General features: G+C 28.2%; 1 protein-coding gene across 2 annotated transcripts in view; it reads left to right on the top strand.

Annotated features, from left to right (window-relative positions):
- Positions 1-3269: 3269 nt before the first annotated feature.
- Positions 3270-22078, top strand: part of LOC107450469 (structural maintenance of chromosomes protein 3) — a 59770-nt gene continuing 40961 nt past the window's right edge. For both annotated transcript variants that reach the window (XM_043044453.2, XM_071180748.1), the window contains exons 1-8: positions 3270-3430; positions 6332-6407; positions 7396-7434; positions 9484-9623; positions 11905-11984; positions 14386-14464; positions 16930-17162; positions 21044-21104. In XM_043044453.2, coding sequence (XP_042900387.1) covers positions 3416-3430; positions 6332-6407; positions 7396-7434; positions 9484-9623; positions 11905-11984; positions 14386-14464; positions 16930-17162; positions 21044-21104 — 723 coding nt within the window. In that variant the 5' untranslated portion in view covers positions 3270-3415. The remainder of the gene's footprint in view (positions 3431-6331; positions 6408-7395; positions 7435-9483; positions 9624-11904; positions 11985-14385; positions 14465-16929; positions 17163-21043; positions 21105-22078) is intronic.

The raw sequence follows: 22078 nt of genomic DNA, 5'->3' as shown, positions 1-22078 counted from the left end.
TGTGCTGTTTGAGTTCATTTCCTACTGTGTTTTCCAGTTAAACTATTTCTAAGACGTATTTTGTTTAGTACAAAGTATTGTTTAGAAGTTTGTTTTTTTTAATAAAAAATATCAGTGAAATTAGGCAGGGTTGGCTACTCTGAATTTTTTATTTGACCGAAATTTTTCAGGATATATTCCTTATGAAAATTATTAAGACACATGCTTTTCTCTCACTGCCCGAAATTTTTTTCCCTATGAGTAACTACATAATAAGACATACAGTTATGTAGTTTACCCGACAATTTACCCATGGTTTTTCAGATTTCTATATATTTTATATGATACTGTTAAGCAACGTGATTTTTGGACATAAGTTATTACTTGTGACTCGTCCGATTAAGGACAACTCCATTATAATTCCACATTATTATCAAACCTTTTTCTCAAGGTTTATCAAATTCCTATTATACTTAATACGATTTACGCATATAAGTTGTCACTTTTTGACGCGATGATTCCTTCGTAAGTCTACGTCTCTCTCCGATAGTTTTTTCTGCCATTTCCATGTTTTTCAAATTCCAATGTTTTTTTACAATAGTATTTCAACGCGCAAAGTTTTATTTGAGTTATCACTTTTTGGCTTTTCCAAATCGTGACGGTATCATCTTTAATCCCAGCCATTTTTCGATTGTTTTTAATTCATTTCCCAGCATTTTCTTTTTCAAATTCTGAATTTTATTTTTTTTTTATGATATTGTTGCACACGAATTTTGAACTTTAGTAATCACGTTTGTGATGCCTCTTGTTTGGCTATCAAAATGAGCTACAGGTGGCGCAGAGCAGAACTCTCTGTCAATGGCAAAACTTCGCATTCTTTCCCTATCAGCGTGTGAATAGTCGTAGGAGAATGAAGTACGTTAGTTTCTGTTTTGATTTTCAAATATATTATAAACTTTTCGGTTAGGATACTGTATGGAACTGGAAACTACGTTGAACATTGTTCTAAAAGAAAGCGTGGAAATTTAAAAAAAAAAATTATGATTTAATACACAAAAAATATTAAGAAAGGGAAGATATCGCCATATACTCTTATGAACATAGAAGAACTGGTCTTGTCAGATGGCGTACTCAAGCGATGTGATAGCGAATAGTGCAGCAAGCTGTAGGCTTACATTCGTTGTTTTCAACCAACAGGCAGATCCAATAAAACCTGGGTTCAAATGGTTTTTTATGTAAACATAATCAAAAACTGCCGTCCTATCAATAGTTTTTTTTTTTATTTGTCTTATAAATATTAATACATAATGCACATATATACGTAATCCTACTTTCAAAACTTAGTGTACTTTAATAAATATGTATGTAACTTTGAATTAATATAATAATTTTTCTTGATTCAACATTAACAAAAAAAATCACTTTTTAAAAAATAATAATTTGAGCTTTCTTCATGTACATGAAGATAGCTCAAATTATTGTTTTAAAAAAAAGTGGTTTTTTAAATAACGTTATTTATTTGAAACTGAACAGGTACAGAGTTATCTCCTTAATGAATAAATTTTCAAATATTAATAAAATAAGTACTATAGCAAAATATTTAAAATAAAACTTCTTAATTCCTTTTAAAAGAATATTTTTGTTTTATAAAATCTGCTAATGAGTGGACACACAAGCATGAATTTTACAAAACGTGTAACGTGATCAAGATAAAAGAACTTCTGATTAGTTTGGAGAGTTATATGTGTGTTGAGAATAATTTTTGGTTGTATTTAAGGTTTATATAAACCTGTTACGATTATTTCAATTCATTTTCGCTTTGATGATGGTTGTTGTGTCGAATATGTTTTTATATGTTAAAAAAAAAAAGACTTTCTTCAATAAAGCTATATTCGTTACGATAGTTATTATTTTAATGCTGCAGAATAACTATTTAAGTATTAAATTTTTAAACCATGATAAAATACTATATATTATAAAAATAACGTTAACTTATTTTGCATTAGAGTTTTTGCTTAAATGATTGAATATTTATTGTATTCACATTATTAATTATTGAATTCACCTCAAAACGAATTCTAAATACATAGTTTTAGAAGAATTCCAAAACTGTAAAAGACCTTATTTATTATTTTAAAAATTTTACTATAACTTAAGTATTTAAAATTAAGCAAATAAAACAGCATATTCCTCTAGCCCCAATATTGAGCTTTATTTCTATTCAAAGAAGGAATTAATGCAAAAGTATTAATTTGGGATTGCAACGCTCGAATACGCCATCTGATGAAAACGGTTCCATGTCTNCGCGGGCCGTAGTTTGCCCATCCCTGCTCTAGAGAGATATAAAAATTTTCCTATTTTTCGTGCAACTGTGAATAGATCGTGATTTACAAAAGTGAAATGAATTCACTAAAAAGCATTTAACAGTACGATATTTTTTGGAAACTCATTGTCATTCACAACAACTATTTTCATTCATCAGGTAAAATGACTTTGGATTTAATTTTTCTGAGTTTCAAAGCGAGTAACGTGATTTTTTTTCTCCAGAAGATAAACGATTAATAATAGTTGGAGTTAAAAAACATTTTCCCCATCATACTCTCCGTGCATTTTTTCATATATATCTTTGCGATTTCCCGAGTCTACGATTTGAAACATAAACACGGAAAGATTATAGACTCCATCAGTAAAACATATCAAGAATCCAAAACTGAAGCGAGAACATTTTCAACAACAACAACAAAAATGTCCTTTTTAAAAATGGTAAAGAAGCTGCAAACTTTCAGAATCATTTTATAATGGGAAGGGAAAAAATTAAAAAATATATTTTTATTTCAGTAAGGAAAAAAAATAGCGCATATTTAAGATTTGTAGCGTTCGAAAAATAATAAGTAGCCCAAAAAGTAGCAAGTAGCGAAAATTCAATTTTCAGTAGCGGGGACTTTTAAAAGTAGCCCAATCCGCTACTTGTAGCCCAATCTGGCAACACTGTGTCAACGTTCACCGTGACGTCCGTTTGGTCGAGTGATTGATTGAGTGACATGTCTTCGGTATATCCTCAGGGATGTTTCCTCGACCATCGCCAAAGTCCCAATGCGCAGTTCTAGTGCGACGTAAAAAATCAACAGCAATATAATACATATGTATTAGATCAGATGTTTGCAACGTTTCTCTGGACAGAATTGATTCTAAAAAATCATGTCGCCTAAAGTTGTCATCCCCTATTTATCTATGAAAGCTACAAGCGCATTACTAAAACAGAGATCGAAAACATATCTCCAGATTACAGCTACTTACTACAACTACTACTTACGACGCCGCTGCAAACGTAAACAAATTGCCGTAAAGTAAATTTTGCCCTGCCGATCTGTTTGCGTTTTATTTTGTAATTTTAGTAAAATTATTTTACTAATGTTTGCTGAACTATTTCTTAACTATGCATATCAAGCAAGTAAGGGTTATATTTTTATTAACTCTAAATTATATTTTAAACTTATTTCCATCTAAACATTTTTGACTTTGGTGTAATATTTTCATCTCCCGTTTTCATTTTCTTTCATTTGTTATGTTTCGCATTTGTTTAAGTGGTCACATTTGTTAAGTGAAGAATTATGTTGCTTAATGAGCACTTTTGTGAATTAATACAGAAGTAAATTTGTTAATTTTTTACTGAGTTTATGATTTGAAAATAAAGCGCATATACGTATTGGTATAAGTGATATTTTAAATAGTACATTGCAGTTTTGGGCTTTATTTTGTGTTGGGATCTGCCATGTCAACTATAATTGCCTAGGTGCTGAATTGATTTCAATTGGGAAAAATTAAACATGCAGAGGGTGGCTTTTAGTTATACCTTATGAGTTTGTCCCTTTCTGTGATGTTTCTTTAGTTTCTTTCGGGCTGCTGTCCTGAAGTAGCCAAGACTTAAAGTAAAAATCTGCCAAAACTTAAAGCAAATGTAAAGAATCAAAAAAGGAATTTCAAACAGTGTGAAATTTTTTTTTTATCGTGATCTGAGACAAGGAAAAACTGATACACCCTAACAATTAAAAAGGGAAACAGCTAGAAGGGTATGGGATACCTCCTAGCCACCCCTGCAAACCTCTGCAATATTTTTTTCCCTTCAAATTTGCTAGTTTAAAATCCATTTAGCGCATTGGTGTTGTAGTTGACAAATCTCGATTTGGAAATATTTCCAGCATTTTAATAATTATAAACTTATGCTTTTGGTCTATTAACAGAGCTTAATACAGATGAATTTTACCGTCTTTTATTGGTAATTTCGCAAAAATTAACCTGGCGAAAATGGTATATTCACAAAAATTGTAATAATAAAATTGCTGTTGCTTATCTTAATCTTCATCATCCTAGCAAAATAACATTTTTCCTGAAAAAAAAAAAAACTGGTTCTAAAATTTTTATTAAACGTGTGACCCTTTTGCAGAATTTTTTTTTTGCACATATATATCTTGTAAGAATCATGACCATGTGCACATTTAATGGCACACAATATAAAAATTGAATTTCATATTCATTTGTTTTAAAATTCATGTGTTGTGATTCTTTTTCTTGCAATAAAAAACACATTCATCGCAGTTCATATATTCACCAGGTTTACAAATAACGAATGCGATAATAGATAAGTATTAATGCGATTTTGAAATTACTCAACCCGGAATGTATACACATGATTTAAAAGTCACAAATCATTATTCGTGTTCATGTGTTTTAAAAATTTACGTTATGATTCTTCTTGCAATTTAAAAGTCACACGTCGCAATTTGCATTAATTGTTTGTTTCTTTAACTGGTATTCATTAATTTCTTTGTTGATAATCCGATCATGTTCTAAGCTTTTTCGGCCAGATTCTACTCTCACATATTTATATATTCTTACAGGTTTATCGATACCTTGCAATACATATCGATAATATCAATCTGTGATGTGTGCACAAATTATTTCATCACAGTAAAAAAAATAATTTAAAATCATGAAATCCATAGTAATATTTGTCGAAAAAAAGATTGACAACGAAATCATGCTAATCGGACTCCTAAAATGCATGTTTCGTTTCAAGATTAGGTTGTTGTAATAAATAATATTGTATAAAAAACATCGAATTTAAAAACTAGGGAGAAATCAATAGCAGTAACTGCATAAAATTCATTAAAATCATTGCCTTAAAAAAGTATGTACTCAAACGCATGATTCGAATTTTCCATATTGTTTGAAATATATTGGGATATTTAAAATCCACATGAAAATCAATATCAATAACTGCCGAAAATACAATCAGAATATTACATTGATTCACGATACTAATGGTGTAAATTCAGCATGTCAAAAAGTGATAACTGAAAGGCATCATTCAAATACTACGTGTAAACTTCTGAAGAAAATAATTATTTTCACTTTTCAAAAGAAAACTCATTATGCAAGAACTCTGTAACGTTCTGTGACAATGGTGCTTGTCATTGCGATTCTGCCGTGGGGGATCAGATTATTACAACAAAACCAAAAAGTACTCAATGGTAAAAATCCTGAATAATTTATTGTATTAACGTAGATTTAGTTTTCTATTCTAATCATTACTACCTAATCATTTTCCACAATTATCATAGCAACTTCACTTACAAATTTGCATTTTAAATTCCTGTGATTTTTGGTTTGCATAAAAACTCAAGAAATGTTTTTTTGTCAAAAAGATTGTTTAGTCATAATACTTTAAGTTAATCCCTAATGGTGTTTTACAATTTTGAGTTCATTATTTTAATTGCATATGTTGAGTGGATACAGTTTTATACAGAGCTTTGTAAAAAAGTAATCATAAAACAGTTTTATAACATATACCTCTTTACAAAAATACTTTTATTAAAATATACCTCTTAGTTTTCATCTTTTAATTTAGAGTAATAATCAGGATCAAAGATAGCAAACAAGTAAGCAATAGCAAACAAGGAATGATATATAAAAGTTACTGTTAAATACGTTTTAAGAGAAATAGAAATATTTTAGATGTAAATATAACTTTTATTAATTTTAAGCTGGAAATAATTGAAGAAATCTTTATCATACCATGTGATACCTAATGACTGCTGTTGGGTTTATATGTAAAATTTTTATACACTGCTACTCTGGAATTTGCTATTGTGGAAAACTGTTTTTGTTTAATTTCTATTTTAAAAACTGTGACATTTAAGTCTCAAATCTTATTGTAGTATTGGGTTTTCATATTAATCTTATATGTTTATTATGGCAGATATATTTACTTATTTGCACATCAGCTTTTATTGCATAGGGTAATAAAATTATTCACATGATGCAAATGTAATGAAAAACATATTTATTTCAGATCATCATACAAGGTTTTCGAAGTTACCGGGAGCAAACTGTAGTCGAGCCTTTCAGTTCTCGTCATAATGTAATTGGTAGGTAAAAAAATATTTATCATTCGAACATTATATATTTATTTATATATATTTATTGTTGTCAGCAAGAATCTCTATATATATTCTTGCTGACAACAATTTATCCTCTGTATTTGAAGTTTGAAAATTTTAAAATAAATTAAGAACAATTATTATTTTGGTCCTAGTTTTTTTTTTCTTTTCAAAAAAACTTTTGTTTTTATAGGTGTTTTTATTATGTTTCAATTGCCATGACAGGGTATCTATTAGATTTTTTTTTTTACTTTTTCTTGAAAATATGGTAGTTAGAAAACCTAAAGTTTTAATAGAAATTTCTTAAATTTTCTTTAAAGTTTTCTTTCGAGGTTCAAGATCAGTTTTTATTTCTCAATTTGTCTTTTATATATTTTTTCTTCTATTGGGTATTTTCATGACAGCACGGCATTTTTAAAAGCCTTTCTGATAATTTTTTTTTTATAATTTCATGAAATTTTTTTTCTGGAAACTATTATTTTTAGCATGGAAGTTTTGTTTTAAGATTAAAGAGGATTTTTTTTTTCTCTTTCTCTTTATCCTTTTTTTCCCCAACATTGCAGCTTTATATTTCTTATGGATTACAGTGTTATTCCCTTACCCCCTATCAATAATATAGCTAAGTTTTCAGTATTTTTTAATGATTACTGAGCATATTGATGCAAAAAAATAGTATGTAATTAATATTGAACTATTAATGAGAATTAATAATGACTTATTGAATCATAAATAAGGACTTGTGATTCAGGCCCAACCATTCTGTATTTGGTCAATTTTTTGGCCAACTATTAAGTATTTGGCTATTCTGCCAAATCACCATTTATTACATGTCTATTTCAATGCACTTTTTTTTCTTCAAATATGTTTGACATGCCTTTACTGTGAAAAATTAAATTGTTTAACTTAATTTTCATGACCTTATAGCTTTATAAACTGTTTACTTTAATTTTTATTTTAATTTTTTTAATTTTTCTAGTGGGAAGAAATGGTTCAGGAAAGAGCAATTTCTTTTATGGTGAGTTTCTGTTTTATTCAGTTTTCTACTACACTAAGTCACAAACGTCTAGAAGTTAGTTATGACTTTTAATTAAAAATAATGCACAGTCGAAGAACTTTATAATGTAAACCTTAAAAGAGGAGGCTTATGTTTTATCAATCATTTCACATATTGAAAATTTAGATTCATAAACAAAAAAACTACAAAAAAAAACTATTTTTACAACACATCATGTGCAAGAATAAACGTTTTTCTCTTTAGAGGTGTTTAGTTTTGCTTGCAGATAGTATTAAACTGATTTACTAATAGTATTAAAGATATTAATAGCAATAAATAGAGTACTTATAGTAATAAAAATAGTACTAATAATAGTACTATACCTAAGAAAAAGATTGAACTAAAATTAGGGACTCTGGGGAGAAAAATGTATGCATTGTCTCCTTTATTTGGTGCATGAACTTATTAAATTAATTACCTGTTTTTCTATTATAAATTGATGAAAACTACTTATCAAAGTTATGTATATATGTATATACATATATATAATAAATTCGACTCAGTGGCACGACAGTCCATGAAGAGTAAAGGCCTACAGTGCTCATCTCAAATTTCTTGCTCTGGAGTGCAGGAGCAGATGTTCTTGTTCGATTGTGTGTCGAACAAGGAATCTACGCTGTTTAGTCCCCAAGCATGCTTGATACTCATTTTATCAACGCACAGAAGGAATGAAAGGTTGAGTCAACTTCGTCTGGCCCGATGATAGGACTTGTGGCTTGGAAACGTGAGGCGTTATCACTCAGCCATTGGATGTCATATATAGACAGTTAATGTTAATTGGTGATTTTATTTTACTAAATATAATTGCACAGTCATTGTGATGGATTATCAGGGGTCAGTTTAGGTTTTTCTGAGAGGTACCTATTTTATGAAAATTTAGATATAATTTGTGAACAATTAAAAATTTTATTAAAAAATCAACACAAAAGTATGGATTTATTGTTTCGTAAGGGATACGAAAATAAAATTTTAAGAAAAAGTATTTTGTGAAACTAGGGTTTTTCCTTAAGTTGAATTTGTGAAGGTACTGCTAAATGGTAGTAAATTCGGCCTGGACAGACACCTGATTATACTCCATTGCAAGTTAAGAAAAGACCATTGAGGTATAGGATTTAAGTAATCATTCGGGACTGCATATAGTTCTGTTTTATTTCATAATCAAATTATATAAATATGCTTTCAAAAACAATATTAAAGCTTTTAAAAGTCAAACACATCAGACAGAAATTTAATTTGTGCTATCTTTTGTGATATATATCATAGAATTATTAAAAAAAGGTTATAGTTTCGTAGTTTTATTGGAATCTTAGACTTGGGGACGTATTTCGATAAACGAGGAGAACATTTGTTCTGGAAAATGTTACTACTATATGATGTTGCTATGATCATTGGATTGATTAGAATAAATCCAATGATCATATGACTATGATCATTGGATTTGATTAGACCACTAAAAATGCCACATGTTATGCTGACATGCTCTTAACAAATCAAATGTGAGATAAGAAATTTTTACTTTTGTTTCACTGTTGAGGAAAATTGTCTGCAAAAAATATTTATTATTCTTTCATCAGTTTCTTTAAATGTGAATAGAAGGACGTATATATATTTTTATTCATTCATCATTTCATTATATTTAGTTTTTATTACTTCTTATTGCGAATTAATTGATTGTTTAATAAGTTTTGTTTTCCTTATTTCGCATGATTTAAGAAAAGCAAAAGGAAGGCTGTACATCCTCTTTCATGAATTGGCGATGTTGATATACGTTTGCGCTAGGAACTTGGCATTTGGCTTACATTTAGATGCAAACAGGCTCTCTCCATAGGGATAATAAATTTTTCTTAACTTGCAACAGAGTATGGTTGTTAATAAATTTGATTTAGAACTACTGTAAATGTTTTAAAAATTCTTAAGTTTCCCAAGTGTGGAGTGGAGTGGTTTTTCTTGAATTCATTATTTTGTGATAATTTAAACAATGAAGTGATTGCTTTTGCTTATTTTTTTTAGCTATTCAGTTCGTCCTGAGTGATGAATTCTCCCATTTACGACCTGAACAACGTCAAGGACTACTTCATGAAGGTACAGGGCCTAGGGTGCTCAATGCTTATGTGGAAATCATTTTTGACAATTCTGATGGTCGTCTGCCTGTAAGTGCTAATTGTATTTATTAACCTTCTAAATTGAAAAGCATAAATATATGAATTCTTTAGGATTACCATCCTCCATTGGAACAGCTTCTAAAGTATGTCACACTGTTTTTGGCTTCACTGTTAATAGAACGTGCTGTGAAAGTTCAATTGCTGTAGCAACTGGCTGTTTTTTAAAAAATTATATGTATTAAATTAACAATCTGAATGAAAGTGAACTTTAAAACATGGCTCTAGAATCAATTGAAAAAAATGCCCAACTCGGATTCTGACTCCTGGAGTTTTAAACTTAAAGACTCCCTCATATATAAACATAAACACATGTATTGCAGCTTATTTTTTTAGATATAAAAGAAGTTATAGATGCTACAGAAAAATTAATGGCATAGCAGATTATTTATATTAATTAGCATTTATAATGGCATTACTAATTAAGAAACAGAATATAGCTTTGGCAATATTTTCTTTTATAGAGTTCCCTTGATCCAATTTGATAAACTTCACAGCTATAAGGAGTTTTTTCATTCTAATTTAAGTAGGAGGAAGAGCTGTAGCTGTGAGGGCTACTTTTTTAGCTTTTTCATGATTGATTTGAGGTGTCTCACAAGAGTGATCGTATTCTCTTTTCGTTCAAGGGCTATGTATAAATCTTGTTTGTACTTTTTCATTTTCATATCTAAAGGCTCTTGATTCTTTATTTTCATTCGCATTGCCTTAGCCTTTTTCAATATTATCTGAATATTCAATATTATCTGAATTTGTAATGTCTGCAGTTTGACTGTCCTGATTTGAATACTCCAATTGTTCTGAGAATAATTTCATTCTTAGTGAAAGTTCATAGTTTGCTTTGTTTGATTTTTTAATTTGTTCATAATCCAAAAAAATAGGTATTTTGGATTTACATATATTAAGTCCAGCAATATCTCATTGTCTTACAAAGTAGTTTCTCTTTCCTTCATTGAGGAAATGATTCCTTCTGCAATAAGCCCTTCCATTTTAGGAAAAACAAACTTTATGTTCTTTCTTTCTTGCAGAAACGAGCCTCTTGTTGATTCTTTAAATTATAGCTTTTTTTTTGCTATTAAAGCCAATTTGTACAGCCACATTTATAAAAGCTGTATTAAAGTAACCCACAAATGAGGTTTTCAAACAGTAAATTATCACCACTTTGATTTAGGCAGTGCTTATTTACATGAAAAAATACTAGAGATGCAAAAACTTACTTATGCGTTTTAAATTTAGTGACACAACATGCATTTTGCAATCATGGGTTCCTTTTTCTTGTTACGAATTATGTTAGAATAAATAATGCCATCTATGAGCTGACAAAATAACTAAATGAATCAGTTTAATGAATAATGGCCAATATCACATTCATCTCCCCCCCCTTATATTTATTACAATGTCAATAAAATAGAAAATAACTAAATATTTATTAATGTATAACATCCATAAATAAAAATAATAACAGATAACTCAGTTTGCCATTTTATTTATTTTTTCTATTCACTTTTATGTTATTTGAAATTTAAACTGTCCAACAAAAACTGCCTAACTCGGATTCTGATGTTTATTTTAAACCTTATTCTCTGAATATCTATATTGTTGTAAGACATGTATTTTGTGTGACTATACAGGTTCTTGCACATACATATCTACGAAATTTCATTTTGTTAATATTTTATTGAATTAAACATTGCGTTCAAAAGTTATGTGCACAAACACGCATTCTTGCTATTTTGTTAATTTTAAAATTTATTTTTCATATTAGGTTTGATTCAATTAAACTTAGTATTATGCAAATTCCTAGTAGTATTATTAGAAAATCACAGTAGTACTAAAAGACATTCTAACAATTATCCTTTGGGTGATAAATGCAAAGCATTTACTTATTTATTTATACACTTTTTAATTAAAAAAATTTTATTTTCTCTTCTCTTCGTTTCCAAATACGACATAATAAATAATCTTTATTGATCGTTTGATGGCACTTGTGAATTGTCTAATTAAAAGCTGGCCAACAAAAATAATTTTTCTTTGAATCCAACAGATGTTTTTGGCACAAAAAAAAATTTTATTTAAAGAAAATTAGAAGAAATTAACTGTAGTAGAATATTATATTATTTGGCATTTTGAAAAATAAAATTAATCATAAATATTAGACTTTATTTTAGTTACCAATTTAACACTTTTTGTCTCAATTGGAAATGATCAAGATAATTACCTTTTTTCAATGCTTTATATATATTTTATTTATTAACTGTTTATTTTATATTTTTAGTTGGACACTAATGAAGTATCACTCCGACGAGTAATTGGATCTAAAAAAGACCAGTATTTTCTTAATAAGAAAAGCGTCAAGTAAGGAATATTTCTTTTAAAAATTAGTAGACTTTATAATCATAATTGAAATTGTTAAATAATTCATGTACCACGTGCAAAATGAAAGATGAAACACTTTAATAGCTTTTGAGCTAATAGTTAGATTTTCATGTATTAAGATGCAATCTTAATTTGAAAGTCTTATCTTAAGCAAGACTATTAGTTTGTTGATGATATTTTGAAGTTACAAAAATAGGTACAGAAACGTACTTACTCTAAACAAACATACCTTTTATTTATGATGGATTTTGTTTCTGATCACTCATATTGTTGGTAGCCTTAATATGAGAAACGTTCTCAGAATAATTTATTTAGTCAAGTATTCAAACCTAATTGGTTTCTATATAATATTTTGATGCTATTATACTGATTCCTTTAAAAATGTTTGACTTTTTTATTTAAAGTTACACAGTTTAAAGTGGTGTAAAAAATTGGGAAATTCGAAATCTGTTGAACCTGTGATAAATTAAGTAAGGAAACACAATTATTAATTAGAAAAATATTTAAAGCTAACAGATACTTTCTCCTCTGTGATTAGTAAGCAGCATTATTGTTTGAGAATTTTTTTTTTGTATCTTTGTAAGTTTCCTTTTAAGTTTCAATTCAGCATAAATACTCTACGTTTTCCAATGCCATGTGTCTGGCTCTCACATATAACTGCATAGGAGATTGTTGGAAAAAAGATACAGCTGTAGGTTACTACATACAAATAGTTAAATGCGTGTAAAGGATAAAGTTCTTTACGTAATATGGTATCTCCACACTTAGCAGCTTCATGCGACAGCACTCATTGTCACCAAAAGCATATCAGCTGGCATGACATAATACTAGCCCAGATTCATCATCAAATCAGATTACTGTCGAACTATATCTCAAAATGAAAGCATCGTGGAAGGGAATGAGAAAGCATGCAAGCAAGTAATTGATAGAAAAGTGAATGAGTCAACATCACCCATTTATATTTATCCTGTGATCTAATTTACGTAATATTGATGCCAACAACTAAATATTAACGATTGAAATCACTGAACTAAACTCAATGGTGCAACAGTCTATATAGGGCCAGTGTCTACTGTGCCCATCTCAGTTTTCTGGACCTTGGGCTGTGGGGTCGGTTGGGTGGTCAAAACCCCAGTATTTATTCTTTAAGCATGCTTGGCACTCATTTTATCAACTCACTGAAGGGATGAAAGGCTGAGTCAACCTTCCCATGCCCGAGGATCGAACCAAGTACCTGTGGCGTGAGAATACAGAGTGCTACCACTCAGCTTCCAGCATCACTAAGAAAGATAAATATATACACTGCTCAAAAAAATTAGGGGAGCCATGCACTCCCCTAATTTTTTTGAGCAGTGTACAATTAACCTACTCTCGACTAATATTGCTGAAAGCTATGCTACTGATAACACACATTGCGACTGCTGTGCATCCTGACCAGCCATGGCACAACTACTGGATCAAGTATAAACAAGGCCCCTAATATGTACAAAATCAGGTTAAGTATTTGATAAGTAATGCCGATTGATTGAAGCTTTTGGATTCGCTGATTGTTGGAACATTACACTTTTTACTATATTTTATCTATCAATCAAAATTTTGTTCACTTTTCATTGAAGTAGAATACTCAAATTTTAATTAGAGCTTTGTATTGATTTACATAGCAAATTCTAATCATTTTCTGGTTGCAACAGACTGAAATTAGCTCAATGTTATTAAATAAATGAGTGAGTAACTATCAATTAAAATTTAGACAGTTGTTCAATTAGCCAGCTCTCAGAGTGTTTAAATTTTAATTAAGGTGCTATGGGGGATGATTACACCATAAGTTCCCAATCTTATGCTAGGCTGTAAAAGTTTTTTTTGTTTTTGTTTTGCCAAATAGAACTTATTGTCAATCCAAATTTTGACCATTTTCTAACTAGCTGGTATGCTCAAATTTCAGTTGGTGGTTTGATGCAAATACAAGTTACAGATGTTTCTTAAATATTTCAAATTAAAATTTGTAGTCATTTTTTAAAATAAATAATTCTATATTTACAATTCTATATTTACAATTCTATATAAACAAACACAGAACTTAAAGAAAAATGTAAAAATTTTTAAGATGAAAAAAGGAAAAATTAATTCTATTTCTGTCTGGCCTAAAATGAAAAACGTAAGATTAATAACTTGTATAATCAATTTCTAATGTTATAAAAAATTCTCTCCATGTTGGAGGCTCCATTCATTTTAGTTGTGACAAGTGTAGAGTTATTTTTTGCTTAGTTGCAAAACTTAGTTTAAAAATGTTTTTATTATTTTATTTATTTATTTTTTATTCTGATTCACATTTACCCAAATCCTACTTGTTATGAACTATACAATATTTTTTTTTATACAGCCGGACTGATGTGATGAATTTATTGGAGAGTGCTGGGTTTTCAAGAAGCAATCCCTATTATATTGTAAAGCAGGGAAAAGTAAGTAATAAATTGTATAAAAAATGTTAATGTAAAGTAAGTAAAAATTATGACTTATACATAGTAACTAATTTCTTCACTACAGTTCAGACAGTAACAATAAAAAAATTGAAACTTTCATTTTCACCAAAAATTTACTTTTATTATTATTCAGAAAACAAGTTTTGCTGCTAAAACAGTATCAGATTAATACTATGGTTGTAATTAAATTTTTGAATGTTTAAAATGAAATTGAATGTTGATTTTTGAATGTAATTAAATTTTTGAATCAGACTCTTTCTGGTTCTTGCAATTGAAGTTAATAATATTCACAAAGTTGCATTTTTTTGGGATGCATTTTATTAAAATGTAGGGTATATTTAGATTCTCAGTGTTCTCCTTATACAATTTTAGAAGGGTGGCTCGCCCTTTGATTCCAATAAATGCGCCCTCTTGGCCCTTTAAGTAAAAATAAGCCACCATCTCTTAAAAACACTGCCTTTTTATTCATGTTTCATTTTGAAAAAGGTTAGTTCACCGTTTAAATAATAATTGAACCCAGGTAAGATGATCTGTGTATAAATTTAATTCTGATTACTATCGCAAATATTTACTTTGTTAGGATTATTCTCAACTGGTTAAATATTTTCAAGTATCTCTTTTTTTGAGGGGGAGGATATTAATACATTTTTTAAGTAATTTTAAATTTCAAATTATTTTTAAAACAAAAATCTTTTTTTCTTTTAATTTTTTAAATGCACCTTTAAATGTTAATTTTCACATAATTTATTTTCAGTTTAAATTATAGTTAAAAGCTCAAGTTGTTTATCAATTAATCTTTTTTTTTTTAGTTAAGTTTTTTGAAAAAAATTATGCACAGATATTCTTTTAGTATGCCTTCAATTATTTTTATGTACTTCAAAATTTTCTCTTACTTTGATGAAGAAAAATAATTACTTTTAAACATATACATAAAATAATATTAGAAGGTAATTTAAAAATTGCTGAGAATAAAATTCAGTTAATATATAATATTAAATTTTTTGATAATTTTTTACGGTGTTGAGTTAGTGCCGTTTCAAAACTTAAAGTGCCCTTTTCTGAGAGGAAGTGCTCTGCCCTTTTTTATTCCTAGGTAGGACTCTGGATTCTGTTTATTAATAAAAAGCATAGCTCAGGCATTTTAGAGCAGAACTGGCAAATTTCTTTACTGGCCAGTGACTGGTTGTACCATTTTTAACAGTTACGAAAAATGATTTCTTTTACTATATTACTTTTGCAAAAAATATAAATTTTAAACAATTATAAGAAATTATCTTGAATGTCATTTATTTTAAAACGTTTCTTTAAAAGATAAATCACATTTCAAGATTCATCTAAATTGAAGAAAAATTTTAAGAAAGAAGCTTGCAGTTAAGTAATTTTCAGAATATTTGAAATATTTATAATATTTCCATATTAGGAAAGTAATAATAAAATGTTGTTACATTTAGTTGTGGCCAGCGACAACCAATGATTTTGCACTATATCAAACATGTGTAACTTTGCTATCTTTAGATTAAAAAATAGTACATTTCCAAGGATGAAATAATAAAGTTGACCTTCTTCTAAAAGTGAGAATATGCTTGACTTTCAAGACAAATTGTTTAAGCACTCATCCCTTTTAGGGAATTCTTGCACTTTTTTTCACTGTTTCTTTTCTTTACACCTGCAGCAGAATTAAGGAGAATCTTTCTTCTATTGTTCCTGGCTGTTACTCCTAGGGTAATATTTAAGGAAGGGCATTCTTTAACAGCTTTCCTGATAGAGAGGGAGAGCATCTGTTGCACCATGCTGCTTTTACATTCTTGACTCTTTCTGCACATTCATTATTAATTCCTTAGAGCAGTGTTTCCTAAAGTGTGGTACGCATACCCTCAGGGGTACGGGAACAGTTTAGCGGGGGTACCCGTTCTTATGCGAAATATCTTGCAACAAACGAAAATTTCAAAAATTTTTATTTAAAAACAAAGCTAGCCATGAAAATTTACGATTACGTATTTTTGCTATTTTTGGCAGAGTTAACAGTTAATAATTAGTGGTGTCAACAGCCAGTTGTGATTTTTAACTTTTGTAAAATTTTTTATAGTAAAAAATACATTCATTTTTCTTCTAGTGGTACACAGCGTTGCGAAAAATTTAGAAAGGGTACACAAAAGTCATTAGTTTGGGAAACACTGCCTTAGAGAATCAGTGATCCTGAAATATAAAAATATATTGTCATAAATGATTAAAAAAAAGAAATTTTCAACTTAAGGGAGAATGAAAAGGGGAAAAATGTCAGATTAACCATTTTATTAGATGCACTGCCCGTATACCAAAATGTAAGGTTTAAAATCATAAAAGTCGCCGTGTATCCGGGCAAAATTAAAGTATTTGTAGTTTTTTAGTGTAATAATACAAATAAGTGTTTTTTTTAAAGGTTTTTATGTTTTTAAAATTTATAGATTAATCAAATGGCAACTGCACCAGATTCTCAGCGCTTAAAACTACTTAGGGAAGTTGCAGGTACCAGAGTTTATGATGAGAGAAGAGAAGAAAGTCAAACCATCTTGAATGACACAATTGGAAAAACAAAAAAAATTGAAGATCTATTAAAATATATTGAAGAACGGCTAAAAACTCTGGAAGAGGAAAAGGAAGAACTTAAAGAGTATCAAAAGTGGGATAAAATGCAGAGGTATTATGCTCATTTTGTTTACAAGTTAACAAGTTGTTTACAGTACATTTAGTTTGTAAAAACATAAAAGTTCAACCTTCAGTTTTGAGCAATTTTTGAAATTCTCGTATCCTATTAAAAATATTTTTGTATTCTATTGAAATGNAAAAAAAAAAAAAATAAAAAAAAAAAAAAAAAAAAACATGTAGAAATGGCTAAAAAAAATGATATATTATGCGGGAAAAGCGATCAGCAAATGTCTTAGATTTACCATGGAGTTCTCGTGAATCGAGCATGTTAGAAAAAGAGAACTTAAATTCAAAATTTGCATGTCGTAATAACGTTGACATTTAAAACACTGTGTGAAAAACAATTGAAAAATTATGTGTATTTAGGATGGAATTGTTGCAAACAGAATCCGAAGTGTTAAATTTGAAATTTGTGAGCCATAATGACAATGTCGTAATAAAAACTTCAGAGTTTGAAAAATCAATAGATAGTTGCTGAAAAAATTATTGGAAGTCGTGCAAATTCATTATCGAATCAACACAAATCAAGCACACAAAAAATTGACTTCATAGACTCTTGTATTGTCATAACATCATATTAAAAATATCGGAATTTGTTATTAAAAAAAACGCAGACGGATAGGGTTATGAAAACTGTCAGAAAATAACGTGGACTTATAGTGAAATTGTTCCAAAATGAGTGCATCAAAAAGTGATAACTTGAATTCAAAATTCTTGAGTCAGTATACCATTAAAAACATCAAAATTTATTTTAGGGAGTAGTGTAAGTGGCTATAAAAAAGCGATTGATAGCAGCAAAAGAAAAAAAAAGACAGAATGTACAATGGAATTGTTACGAATAAAACGTGTTAGAAAGCAATTACTCAAATTTGTGTATCATAATAACGTATTAAAAATATTGAAATTAGAAGAAAAAAGAAGAGGAAAAAAACAAAACAAGAACGCAACTGCTACAAATCAGAAACAATAGACTCATCCCGAATTGAGCCCATCAAAAGCTATAACTTAAATTCGTATGTCTTATAAAACCTTATTAAAAATATCAGAATTTGAAAAAAGACTTAGAAAAATAGACCTTTATAATTCATTAATTTTTTTTTAATGTATCAGGCATTTAATAACAATAGAAAGGCTTATTTGAAGTGATTGTTTCCTGAAAAAAACAAGTATTTTTCAAGCTAATTTTAAAGACAGAGTAGAAGTATAGTTTAAATAAAGCTTAATGTTGTTACATTGGAAATCCAAAATAACTTAGTCTGAAAATGTCTAAAAGAAAAGAACTTTTTGAAGAAGTAGAAAGTGATTGATGAATAAACTAAGTTGGAAAAAAGCAATAGCAGTGTAAATACTAATTTATATGAAACTGAATGTTCTCTGTGTGTTTCTCCTAATTCTTAATAAAAAATGATAGATTCTTAATAAAAACAAAATGATTCTTAATAAAAACGTTCTCAATAAAAACATTCTTAATAAAAACAAAATTAACCTTGTGGGTGTAAACAATGAAAATTTCAGTTAAATGTTTGTAACTCAATAAGAAATATTAACTTTTTACATTATTTTTTTAAAATTATTATCTAAGAGGTTACAAAAATTGCTATTTTTTCTGTTAATAATGAATACTTAAGTGCAAATTTGTGTTTTCAAGGATTTTAATTTAAAAATTAAGATTGATGTATTTCAGACTAATATTGCCATATTTAGTAGGTAAGTTTAAAGGCTTGTGAAAAGATCTATATGACACAATTATAAATGCAATGCCACATGCTTTAAAGTTTTCATTATAGTATAAACTCTTCTACTATATTAATTGAAGCTTTTAGGAATGAAAAAAATATTGAGTTATATTTTGAATTTACTCTATTTCTCAAATAAAAGCTGTTTAACAAATTAAAAAAAAAGGAAGAACAAATTGGGTGATATGTTAATTGGATGACACGGGACTTTGCATTTATGCAAATTTATACAGAAATTTTTTCTCAATACATAACTTCCTTTTTGTAAATTCACTGTAATTAAATATCTTTGGACACTCTGAAGTCTCATAATATATGTGCCAAGATGGATTCAAATGATTATTGATGTTAAAGGGAAATCAATTAACTATTGATTTATCTGCATAATGCTGTATAAAGATAAAACATCTTGAAATGTATTCTGATTTCTATTTGCATAAAGCATTTTTCGAATGTCTCATATTTTTTGCTTTGTGCTCTTGACATGGATAAATCTTCAGAATTTTAATATGTAAAGGGATTAAAATATATTAGAATAAATGATGTTTTAAAATTGTTTTATTCAAGCTTTTATGAATAAGAGAAAGAAGATTATATTAGACCTAAATAAGAGTATGTATAATTTTTTATCTTTTGTGTGCTGCTGAATTTACCCCTTTTTTTATTGATTGAAACTTAATTATTCTTAAGATGGGAATTTTATATCTGTAAAATTCCTATTGAAAGGGAACCAATCTTAAATTAAAGAGAGTTTCAAAAACGTAGAATGCGGTCAAATTATTTTCCCTCAAAGATAGAGTTTATTTAATATTAAATTAAAAAAATTTTAATAATGGAAATGCATTCATGGCTGAACAGTTAAGACTCTGGTTCTATACCACCTGATAACAGGTTCTTAATACTGATTTTTGTAAATTTTTTTATATTTGAAGTCTGTATATTAAAAAAACTCAATCATGGTAAAATTTTATAACTATTAAAAAATTTATTTATTGATTATAAATTATGTTTTCTAGGAGTTTTAAAAGTTATAATATTTAAGAAGTTAAATTGTTTACAAAGTCAAAATATTTACTTAGTAATGCATAATTACCATGTGTAATTTTTAAAATTTTTTTTTATTTTGCTTTTTAAGAAAATATTTTTATGTTTTCTGCAAGTATTGCTCAAACCTCATCTACCCCCTTGGCGAAAAAATATGCAAACCACTAATTCCCTTGCTGCCACTTAAATAATATTTCAATGATCTCTTAAGATTAAAAATTATCAGCATTTTCTACTACTTGAAACCTATTGGGCCACATCCCTTGCATTAAAAATTATTTAAAGTTAGCAAAACTTGAGTCACTTGATCTTAAGATTGAAATTTAAGATCTAAAATTTACGATAAAAAGGGTTAGCCCCTCTGCAGTATTGGAAAAATCTTTTTAAAATTTTTTCTTTGTTTGAAATGTGTCTTAATATCTTGAGAAAAATTATCTGCCAATGGTTTATAAACAATAAAAATAGCTAAGTAATCAAATTTTGGATTTTTGCACTCTGTGAATAGAAAACGTCAAAAGTGTATTTCTCTGACCTGCATTTTTCAAGTTGGCCAAATTCGTGACTAAGACAACTCTTCACTAATTTATTACACATCTTAACTGTAAATTTAAAATTAAATTTTCTACAAAATTATTTCACATGGTTTTTTATGTTATAAATAAGTATTAGGTAATATTGTTTCATAAATTTGAATTTTTGTTTTTATACAAAAGGACAATTTGTGCTATTTTTGGCAGCATCTAATGCTTTGGAAATGCAACATTTCTTAAAAGGTTTTTATCATTATGCTTGCATCAAAATTTTTTACGCATTTAGAATGATTTGGTGCAAAACGTTGTTTGAAAACAGGGATAAATTCTTTGAACTGGCTAACTATCACGAATCCTTCAGAAAAAGAATATCAGAAAACTGACCATCATCATTTCTTAAAAACAAAAATTGACACTCATTATGAAATGTTTAATTAAAATCTTTGAATACTTTATATTGTTAAAAATTATTTTTTGTTCATCTTTGAAAAGTCTAGTAATTAGTATGAAATTTGTGCTTTAATAGGCTTATTTATTTACTTTTCTTTAAAAAATTTAAACAGGTCTTTAGAATATACAATATATGATCATGAGTTGAAAGATGCCAGAAAGAAATTAGAAGAGGTGAGAGATATATTCATTTATTTTTTTACTCATGTTTAATTTTTTTTCTTTTTAGAAATGAGGGCAGCTATTACGATTAGACTTCTAATTTGCTGATTACTGTTATTTTAAGTAATAATAATAGAATATTCTCTCTAAATTATTGATTCAATACTTGTAGCTATGTTAATGGATTTTTATGTTATGTAATATCGAAGAAATTTTAATATGGAAATAAAGGTTTGATTTTGTAAATTTCTAACCACCTTTTTTGTTGACAACTTATTAAATCTGAATAGATAACTTTTGTATTTTTCAAGCAAACGGCGCTACCAATTTAACATAAGATCTTTAAATAAATGTTTGTGTAGATTTCTTTCTTGATACAGCAAATTGAATCGTGTTATTTATTTTGCTCCCTGCCCTAACCTTTTTTGGTCTTTCAGTGGAAAATTACATTTGTAATATTCCTGTGGTATATGGGTATATCTATATCTTTCAGTCAAAAATTCTTATATGTTCAAATCCCACACAACATTGAAATTATTGTTTTTTATTTTTGTATTCTTCAGTTATTTGATGAATCAAAATGTTTCCAAACTCTTTTACAATTTTTCTCTTTTTTTATGAAACAATATTTTAAAATATGTGCTGTAGTAAATGGTTTGCCAAATTTGCTCATCATAGAAAATTACCATACATTTATCATCTTCGTCTTAAGATCACCATTGAAGATGCTCTAGTGCTTCCAATTACTGCCGTTTAAACAAATTAAACTATCTCAACTCTTTACTAACTATTGTTTACTAGTAATAAAAGTTTTTTATTTATTTATTTTTTTCAAGTATATGTTTGAAATTTTTTTAAAGCTAGTTTTACAATTGTCAATTTTACTTTCAAAATGTTTTTTTTAAAAAAAAAAACATTTCACAGTATTTTTTTTTTTTTAGCACTAGAGCTGACTCATACGCTGTTTATTTTAAATCTGCTTCAAT

This window comes from Parasteatoda tepidariorum, chromosome 5, assembly GCF_043381705.1.
Source record: "Parasteatoda tepidariorum isolate YZ-2023 chromosome 5, CAS_Ptep_4.0, whole genome shotgun sequence".
NCBI classification, from domain to species: Eukaryota; Metazoa; Arthropoda; class Arachnida; order Araneae; family Theridiidae; genus Parasteatoda; species Parasteatoda tepidariorum.
Note: the sequence above shows the minus strand (reverse complement) of the source record. Positions and strands in the feature narration are given on the sequence as shown.